General features: G+C 34.5%; 2 protein-coding genes across 2 annotated transcripts; both read left to right on the forward strand.

Moving 5' to 3' along the window:
* Positions 1–1,248: 1,248 nt before the first annotated feature.
* On the forward strand, positions 1,249–2,001 carry LOC112417370 (protein FAR1-RELATED SEQUENCE 5-like). Its single transcript, XM_024772971.1, has one exon. The coding sequence runs from the start codon at positions 1,249–1,251 to the stop codon at positions 1,999–2,001; it is 753 nt and encodes a 250-aa protein (XP_024628739.1).
* A 600-nt stretch (positions 2,002–2,601) lies between these two features.
* Positions 2,602–9,618, forward strand: LOC25502547 (187-kDa microtubule-associated protein AIR9). The gene is made up of 17 exons (XM_039829071.1): positions 2,602–2,902; positions 3,004–3,188; positions 3,312–3,429; positions 3,723–3,850; positions 4,288–4,456; positions 5,314–5,452; positions 5,670–5,770; positions 5,860–5,907; positions 6,735–6,867; positions 6,960–7,063; positions 7,147–7,194; positions 7,424–7,576; positions 8,173–8,304; positions 8,680–8,738; positions 8,951–8,983; positions 9,100–9,204; positions 9,296–9,618. Exons 1-17 carry the CDS (start codon positions 2,725–2,727, stop codon positions 9,434–9,436), a joined length of 1,974 nt encoding a protein of 657 aa, XP_039685005.1. The 5' UTR covers positions 2,602–2,724; the 3' UTR covers positions 9,437–9,618.
* The last annotated feature ends 771 nt before the right edge of the window (positions 9,619–10,389 follow it).

Consider the following 10,389-nt stretch of genomic DNA (forward strand, 5'->3'; position numbering starts at 1 on the left):
ATTACAAAGAAAATTGTTTGAAGTTGAACACTTGATATACAATCACCGGTGTTCACTATACAAATCAGATATAGACTCTAAAGACTCTAGAATTTCTAAGACATGAGCTTTGATAAGAAATTCTAAGAGAACTTTGAATGCAGGACAATCTGAGTCTTCACTCCTTTATATAGAGGTGTGAAAGAGACGTTGAATTGCCAGCACATCCAAAATAGAGTCGTTTGAAGCTTTTGATCAATCATCAATGATTCTTTGCCTGATATGGTTATTGTCCTACGAAGGATCAATTTCAAATGTATTCCCATTGAGAAGGAACAATGTTGCAGGAAGAGCTGTTTTTCTTGTCTTGTAGCAGAGACAAAAACAAAGTAGTGGAGATAGTGGTTGTACACTTCGTACAAACGTACTATGTCAACGCTCTTTGAAGAATAAGCATCCAATGTCTTCTAATCCTTCCAAAATAGATGTTGCTATACTTTTCTAGTCTTCTGCAATCTCCAGACGAGTTTGAATCCGTTAAACAACTTTTGAAGCTTTAAGTTGCATCTCCGGATGAACTACAACTTCTGGTGATCTTCAGCTTCTGATAAACTTGCTTCTGATGAACTTGCTTCTGATGACGTCATCACTTCAGGAGCACTATTTCTTCAGGAGCGCTTTAACTTCAGGAGCAGTTTTCTTCAGACGCTTTAAGCTTCACTTTTTTTTGTTGATGTAATTGCTCTTTATTTGTTCTTCCAAGACCTTTTTAAGATGTCAAATTCTTGTCTATAGTCCTGTACACTTGAACAAATATTAGCATATCCAATTGACAATTTTAATACTTTGTTATCATCAAAACTCTTAAGGGTTATTATTGATAAACACATTTTGTTCCAACATTTTATTCAATAGATATATAGTGAGATGGTTGACAATGTCGCAAGTGATGACGTTTAACCGAAACCGCCCAAAAATGAAGCTTTCGGTGATGCTTCCGGCGAAGGTTCTGGCGATGTTAAACCAACCGTTAATGTGAAACCGTTGAAAGTCAAAATTTCATTTCAAGCTAGCATTGGTAAAATTGAAGAACCTAAATTGGTACCTATCGGTGTTGTTTGCGAAGGTCGCGACACCGCCTCATTTTTTACAACAAATGCAAGATGGAGAGAGCGAGAAGAGTTACTTGGTTGGGTTCGTCGACAAGGGGTAAGGGCTGGATTTAGTGTTTGTATAGATAAATCCGTTTTAAAAAGGTCGTACTTGACGATGCAATGTGAAAGGAGTGGGAGATACAAGCCACCTAAGACGAGGAAGAAACCGAACCTTGAAGGCATCAGCTCAAGGAAATGTAATTGTCCGTTTAGGTTGAAAAGTTTCTTTGATAAGAATACAAATGATTGGTGGCTTGCAATGATTTGTGGAATGCACAACCATGACTTGGATGAAAAGTTATCTGGACACCTTATTGCGGAGGAGAAGAAAAAAGTTATCGACATGACAAAGAGCTTGACGGTGCCTCGGAATATTCTCACCAATTTAAAGCAAAATAACAAAGAAAATGTGACAACTATCAAACAAGTGTACAATGTGCGAACAAGATGGCGCAAGGGGGAAAGAGGTAACATGACAGAGTTGCAATACTTGATTTCGAAGTTGGTGGAGCATAAATATGTCTATTACACAAGTTGCAATAGTGAGGAAACTACTCTTGAAGACATATTTTTTGCTCATCCGGAGTCAATTAAATTGCTCAACACTTTTTCGACCGTTTTGGTCATGGACTCCACTTACAAAACAAACAACTACCAAATGTTGTTGTTTGAGATAGTTGGTTGCAGCTCTACAAAAATGACGTATTCCATTGGTCTCACTTTTCTTCACTTTGAATTAGAGGATAACTTTACTTTGGCACTTACGATGGTGAAAGGTCTTTTGTCCTCAAAAGACAACATGCCTAAGGTGATTGTCACCAAAAGAGATGGTACTTTTGATGAATGCCGTTGGCACATTTTTCCCTGAAACATACACCATGATTTGTTGATTTTTAATGAATTTGTGTTTAATTTAACGATGAATTTGGGTAATTTTGACCGTTTATGTGATATTATGTAATTTTAGAAATTTATGGAAAAATTTGTGCAATTCGGATCGTTTATGTGTCATTAAGTGTGTTTAAGTGATTATGGGCCATCACCAGCGAATTTGTGAAATTTGGACCGTTTGAATCGTTATACTTATGTGTGATTATGTGATTGTGAGAAAAACGATGTTTTTGTATAATTTTGATCGATTATGTCGTACTATCCGATAATCTTGTTAAACTGGCATAATTCGATTCAATTATAAGCGTGTAAAGATTACGAGTCACTAATGACACACTTTGCATTGAATGCATATAAGTACAACATTTAACGCTGTACTGATGTATCAGTAGAGCGTGAGTTAACTCACGCAGTGTTTTACACATGCGTATGTTAAATATCGCATCGTTAGTTAACTTACGCATAGTTATGCACTTGGGTTAGTTAACTAACGCAAAGGCATATTAGGTATAATTAGAGGGCGCGAGTCTTTTGTGCAAGGGAGAGCAAAACTCAACTCACGTGCCCCTTCCAAAACCCTAACTAATTATCTCCCTCCTCAAAGTCGCGTCCCTTGTAATCTCTCACTCGTGAAATTCATCATCTCACTCCCTTGTAATCTCTCACTCACGAAGTTCATCATCTCACACGTCTCTCTCCCATGGATGATGATCCGGATAAGCCAATGGCTATTTATGTGAAAAGAAATTCTCGGAGGAAATCTGTCCCAGTTAGAATTGATGGTATTGGTAAACTCTCTCTTGCAGAAGCACTACTTTTACTTGACAACCGTCATGAGGGATGCCAAATCAAACCAGAATTTTCTATTGCAATTTCTTGTAAGAATCAAATCAGTTGTTTTGTTTTGTTTCTTTTCGTAATCTTAGATGACAATTTCTGTTTAGCTTATTCAATATTTTTTTTTTCTTTTCTTTTTCAGCCATGCCTGGAGTTAAAGATGTCAAAATCACTGGTGATATAGTAGAGAATGAAAGAGTCGTGGTGACTGGCACCATAACTGGAGGAGGAACTGATGGATGTAGTAGAGCTCAGTGGTACAAATCGTCTTCACAAACATTGGATGAAAGTAAACTTGAAGCATTAAGTACTTCTACGGTTCAAAAAGTGGGTGGTTTGTTTGTTTTTTTTTTTTTTTTCCTTGGAGTTCGGCTTTTTTCCCATTTAATTGCACAATTTTTTCCTCTATGCACTAACTTCCATTTTATTGTTTCGTTTTGACCTGTTTAGGCATTCCGCATTCCTCTTGGAGCTGTCGGCTGTTACCTTGTTGCAAAATATACACCAATGTCCCCTGATGGTGTTTCTGGAACACCAACATTTGTAATATCTGATAGAGAAGTTGAATGTAGGTTTTTTACTTCTCTTCGCACTCCCCTTTGTTCTTTGTTTAAAGACATAATCTATTCATATGTTTGAGATGGCGTAGGGATTAGTTCACAAATATACTGTTGCATTGGCAATCGATGCTCTTTAGAGTGTTGGCCAATGCTAAACCAAACACTGATCCTTGAAGTATCAAAATAATTTGTTGAAATTATCTTGATACTCTTTTGGCAATGGATGTTCTCCCCAATAATTTTGATACTTTTTGAGCTTCCTGATAATTTGTTATCTATTTGTATCGTATCTCTTTTGTAGCTCTTCTCCTAAAATTGACATTCATAGAAATAATTGGAGATTACTATGAGGGTGGAAAAGTCACCGCTTCATATGGATATGTTGGAGGTCATGAAGGAAAAAGTATATACAATTGGTGTATTTATGAGGTATGCAATCACATTGAAGTTCCGCAAAATATGTTTAATTTGTTTTTATAAATGTTCTTGTGATTTGAGCATATTCGCTTAGGCATGTTTTAGTTCTTTTAAAGTGAGAGGAAAAACACAATGGGCAGTCATAATGAAGCAAGGTGGAACACTTTATGAAACTGATTATAGATTGCCATACCTGTGGCGGATGTTGTAGTGTGCATTCCACGGCTTTTTAATATATTGGGGAGACATTTTTGTTTTCTTCATTACTTCATATATTTTGGCCATACTTTTGATGCATTTTTTGGCATATAATAAATGTTCGAGAGATTAATCAATGGGTAGGAAAACAGGAGTACTTTGCCCTACTTGAAACATAATATATAAAAAAGCAGTATTCCGTTCCTACCTATGAAAATTGTTATGCTCTAAAATGCATTCTGTTTTTCCAGAAAGAAGATGATCCCAATTCTGCAATATTGGAGGATTCTGGACGTCTGGAGTATCAATTTACCGAAAACGATGTTGGTAAATTCATCTTATTCCAGTGTACTCCAGTACGCAGCGATGGTGTTCCTGGTGTCAAAAGAATTTGCATGGGTGCGAAGTGCATTCACCCTGGTAATATATCTTTATGAGTCATATCATGTGCGGCAAAATTTGAATAAAAATTTGTTTTATTTCTCCATTGTTTTGTACAAAAATGGAGAATTAAGAAGCTTTTGAAAGAAATTCAGTACTATTAGCTGTTATGCACACTGTAGGGAGAAGTTTGACTAGCTTTTTAGTAGACGAGGTTTGTAATTAATATTTTACATGATATCAATACTATTAGCTTGTGTTGACATTAATCACAGTTCTCCCTCATACCCGAAATTGTAAATAAGACACCCACAATTATACAATGTGATCATGTTGTAACTGATGTGTTATGAAGATCGGGTGAAATGGTATGCATTGAGACAACACCTGTATTGCCAGGTGACTGCTTCGATTTCACAAGCATTCCTGCTTTACAATTATACCCTTTTTGCATGTACAAAAAAAGAATTTAGTTAGGTCATGGTGGTTGTGTTTGCGATGTTTAGAACGGCTAAAACTAAGTTTAGAGAGAAGAAATAGAGAGACAGAGAGGGTGCTTCGAAAGAAGATACAATTCACTAAGAACATATATAATAATGGTTATTTGAACAATTGAAAATCAATTTGGATGGTTTATAGATTTAATGTATATTTGAACATCTGAAAATGCGTGGTTAATAATGAATTACTTTCTCCTCTAAATTAAATTGCTTTCTTTAGAGGAGTCAAGTACAGGACATGTTTGTTTCATGCACTCAAACACTCAACCCCAACTAGTGGGAAACTTCTTTTTTATTTTGATCAAGTTGTTACGCCATTGTTAGTAATTAACCCCATCATGTCTTATTGTTTGTTATGCTATTGCAACCATTTCTAATTCTTAATTCATATGGCAGCTCGCCCTTCAGTCAGAAATGTAGAAATAGTTGGAGATGCTATTGAAGGAACCATCATCAAAGGAGTTGGTGATTATTTCGGGGGAGAGGAGGGAAATAGCACGTTTGAATGGTCACGAAAGAATATGGAAACTAACGGGTTTGTATTCTCTTCATCGTGCTTTGCTTTGCTAAAGGCATGGAAGTATCGCTAAAAAATAAAGCTCTTTGATTTGTGCTTCCACAAATTAGAAAGTGAATTGTTAATACTTTAGGGATAATAAGCACCTTATTTTTACCTAAAATTTTCTCTCTTTTTTTCTCCCCTTATTTTTTTTATTCACTAAGCTCTTATTGATTATGATAAATCTACGCAGAGAGGGCTTTATGTCGGTGTCATCTGGTACACATTATACCTTAACCAAAGAAGATGTTGGTTGTTGTTTGACTTTTTCATACACACCAATTAATTCTGAAGGTATGGTATCGGGATCAGACACAATCGATGTATCTTTTCTATTTAATTGTCATATATTTCTATAACATCATCATTGGTTTTTCTTTCAGGTCGAAGAGGAAAGAAAAAGTCAGCGGTGTCTCCTGTTGTAAAACAAGGTATCTTGTTGTCTTTGGCTATTTCTGTTGTGTAATTTCCATTTTATTATGCTTTTAGGAAGTGTTTGTTTCTAGTCATGTAAGGTTTATTTTACGAAAAATCTTGTTCCCTTGTATATTTTTTGAAAAAAGAGTTTGATCAACATTTATAACAATTCTTTTTGAAAAAAGAGTTTGCTTAACATATAGCAGCATTTCATTGTATCATTAGTAATGTGAGAAGTCAGGTTAACATTGCATCATAAGACAAAAATATTACTGTTTTGCTTCATGGATATTTGAAAAATTGAAAATCATGTATATTTTGTACAGTTAACAGATTTAATGTATATATTTGAACATTTGAAAATGAAGATCCGTGGTTAATGAATTTACTTTCTCCTCTAAATTAAATTGCTCTCTTCAGAGGAGTGTCACATTATGGCATATCGTTTGTTTAATGCACTCAATCCCAACTAGCGGCAAACTTCTATTTTGTTGTGATCAAGAGCTTTTACAATTTTTACTTCGGTATTATTTTGCTAAATACATTCACGGATAATTTTACTAATATCGCATGAATATTTATTTCTTTATGCTTTGCATATCATTTATGAGATGAACTCTTGAATGCTTATATCGGAGCGCACTTTGTTGAAGCTATAGGGTTTTAGATAAAGAAAGAAGTGAAAAACAAATAAAGACTTTCAACTATGAATATGGTTTGACATATTTAATAATAAGGGTTAGTTATATCATCGGTAAATAACTTCCCTTTTTATATTCTTCATATATAATTGTAATCATGTCTAATTCTTAATATTTTACTTGTTTTATTCGTATGGCAGCTTCCCCTTCAGTGAGTAATGTCAGAATAACTGGAGATGCTTTTGAAGGAATGACCATTAATGGAGTTGGTGATTATTTTGGTGGATGGGAGGGACACAGTAAGTTTGAATGGTTGCGACACAAAGATACTGGGTCAGTATTCTCTCTTTACCTGTCCCCTTATTTTTTATTTCACTAAGCTCTTCTGTCTTTCTGTCTTGATTGATTAAGATAAACCTATGCAGAGACCGTCTGTTAGTGTCAGCTGGTACAACATCTGATTATACCTTGACCGAAGAAGATGTTGGTTGTTGTTTGACTTTTGCATACACACCAATTAATTCTGAAGGTATGGTGTCTGGACTATACATAATCCCTTTCTATTTAATTGTCATTTATTTCTATAACATCGTCATTTGGTTTCTCTTTCAGGTCAGGAAGGAATAAAAGCATTTTCAGCGGTGTTTCCTGTTGTACAAGGTATCTTGCTGATTATTATCAATGTCTCCTGTACTTGGGTACTTGTGTTTTTTGTCATTTTCATTTTATCATGCTTTTAGGAAGTGTTTGTTTCTAGTCATTTTTAGTTTATTTTTTAGAAAAACTTTTTCCTTGGAACATGGAACATAACTATGAGAATCTTGTTCCCTTGTATATTTTTGAAAAAAAGAGTTTGGTTAAAATTTAAATATTGTATGTGCATTCATAGGGATTCCTAGAGTACACAATCTGAAGATCGAGGGAAAAGGATTCCATACCAGTGTTTATTATGTTGATGGCATTTATAGTGGTGGGAAACAAGGCAAAAAAAGAATCCAGTGGTTTAGATCAATGGAGGGAAGACCTGATATGATCATACCTGGTATGCTAAATCCTTTTGTTGATATTTAAATTTTATTCAAATAAGATAGGAATAGTTTGTAAATATACTCTAACGTGTATTATCCAGAAGGTTTTTACTCTTTAGCATAGCATATTCCTTGTTATTTGTTATATACCGATAGGGTTCAATTTAATATCAGAACTGGAATAATGAATGAAACAGTGAAAATCTGATGAAAATAGAAGATATCAGTTAGAGTTCAAATGAGATCTAACTGATGATTACAATGGAGGAGGAGGGGGAGGAGGAGGAAATAAGTTTTCTGTTTAGGGCCAGAGTAGGATTCCTCTCTGAGTTGTGTCGGAGCTTTGCTCTGGGAGTAGTTAGAGAAACTCTCTCTTCTACTATTTTCATTACTATCCAATAAAGCACCATATTTTCCTTAATTACCATCTGTTTCATCTTCTTGTTTGGTTGTGTTACTATTTATTCGTTGGTAGGATCTGTTGGTTCCTATTTATCCGGTATAGAACACTATGACATTGTTTGATTCATGTAATCAACCCCACTTAGTGGGATAAGGCTGCGTTGTTGTGTATCTATGTTAATAGAACTGTTTTTTCATTAAATTTCAGGAGAAACATGCATTGTGTATGAAGCAAACGTTGGTGATGTTGGGTATAAGTTGGTGGCCGTCTACACTCCTATAAGAGAGGATGGAGTAGAGGGCCAATCAGTGTCAGTATCTACAGATCCAATTGCAGTTGGTAAGTTGAAATTCTTTATTTAAATGATAACATGAGTTGATGTATAAGTAAATTAACTTTTGACATTATATTATTACTTGTGACATGAGTTGCCAATTATCTGTTGGGTTTTTTTATATTGTTTACGAATACATCAATACAACTAACACACACTATATCTTTGACAATAAATACACCAATCTCTGGCAGCCAACTCCTATTACTTGTGGATACAATTCATGAATATAGTTAGGAATTTTTTTTTTTCAGTTTAAGTGATTGTAAATTCAGGCTCTAAAACAATGGATTTCCTATTTTAATTGAGGCCTTTAAATGCCATTTTTTTTGTTTTACAACAAGCTTCCAGATTTACATCTGACCTTTAATTCCATGCAGAGCCTGACATTCTTAAAAAAGTGAACTGCATCGTCGATCGTGGATCAGTGAAGTTTGAGGTAGGTTATATTTATTGGTCATAAGTTGGGCCATGCATTTAGTGAAATTTAGTCAAATGCATTTGCAAATATAAAGTAATTACCAACAATAGGGGTCTGATTTTATTCTCAGATATTGCATTGGGAAATGCTTTGTAGTAAACAAGTTTTGATCTGTTTCATGAAGTTTTTATCTTACATAGGCTAAGTTCTTTGTTTGTCTCCTGTGGCAGGTAGCTTGTGACAGAGGCCAAACCTCAGAAAAGGTATCTTTAATAATAAATAGTCTTTTGATGTTTGCAAGTGGAACATATTCATTTAAAAGTAGTGGAAAACAAAAAAGACTTGTTCTAATTTTGACATAAAAATTTATATATTTCAGAGGCAGAAACGAATCCTTGATATTAATCGGAAAAGGGTTAAGATGGTGAAACCTGCCTTTTTTCCAACTACAGAATTTCGTGCTAGTTATGGCCCTACCTTGCATGTAAGTTTGGGTGACATGAAACACATTTTCCCTCATCATTGCCAGATTATTGTATCCTTTATTTACTTGTGTTGATCTTTGAATGTATCAGGTGAAGCTTTTTGAAAATGATGGATACCGTCTAAAAATAGCAGTGGAAGGTGAGAATGAAACTGAGTTCAAGGTACATTACCGAGAGATTCGGGATGTTATCTTTCTTGTAATTAGATTATTTGCTACACCCTCAAACTGACGGTGTATGATGATGGTGTATTTCAGTTAGCAATGGACCTCAAACTGGACTACCGAATTAATTTTGTTGTTTCAACATTTGGAGTCGATTAGTAGTTTAGTTTTGCTACATAAATCTTGTTAGATCATGGAGAAACTTTTGGCTATGTCATGAATAAGTGAGGGGGAGATGGATGAGATCAAAGGAACTAAAATTGACAAGATATTGGTGAGATTAATGCATTGTATTCTAGGTTAAAAATCAAGCTGAAGTAATCAATTATATGTTAAGTATCAACAACATAGATAATCATAGATACCTAAACAACATTATAATTAAGTATCGATCAATCTCGTTTCAAACCAACATTATAATTAAGTATCGATCAATCTCGTTTCAAACCACAAGACATAATAATGAGTTCTTGAACGCTAGTTTTGAGAGTGATAAACTTGGACCTGCCAACTTTAACACAATATCATAATCCCTTTTCAATCCCCCGAACTCATCAAAGAAAAAGTGGGACCTCCGTTCAGTTCTTATTCTTTCGTTTCGAAAACTTAATTTGTCTTATTATTACAAGGAATCCCAATCCGAAATATGAACCATAAAAGAAAATACCAACTAAACCGATCATGACAATACATGTTACAGTACCTATTATCCAAAGAGGAATCCTTTGGCCATTTATCCCACTTTTCTCCACATTTGATCAAGTAGTCAGTCATGCTAGAGACCTAAACAATCATAGATAATTATGAAACGATATACTTTCGAATAGGATAAGAAAATTCCTAATATACACACACACACTATTCCCTTTTCTTCTATTAATTGAAGAAATAATTTGAAAATAAAACACCAAATACAAAAATGAGTAATAAACCCCATTATATACTGGTACGATTCAATTCAACAATTTGTTTGTTTAGGTTTGTTTGTATAGTAGCTCTATAATTCGGATTAGGTTTATT

The sequence above is a fragment of the Medicago truncatula genome, chromosome 8 (genome assembly GCF_003473485.1).
Source record: "Medicago truncatula cultivar Jemalong A17 chromosome 8, MtrunA17r5.0-ANR, whole genome shotgun sequence".
Lineage (NCBI taxonomy): Eukaryota > Viridiplantae > Streptophyta > Magnoliopsida > Fabales > Fabaceae > Medicago > Medicago truncatula.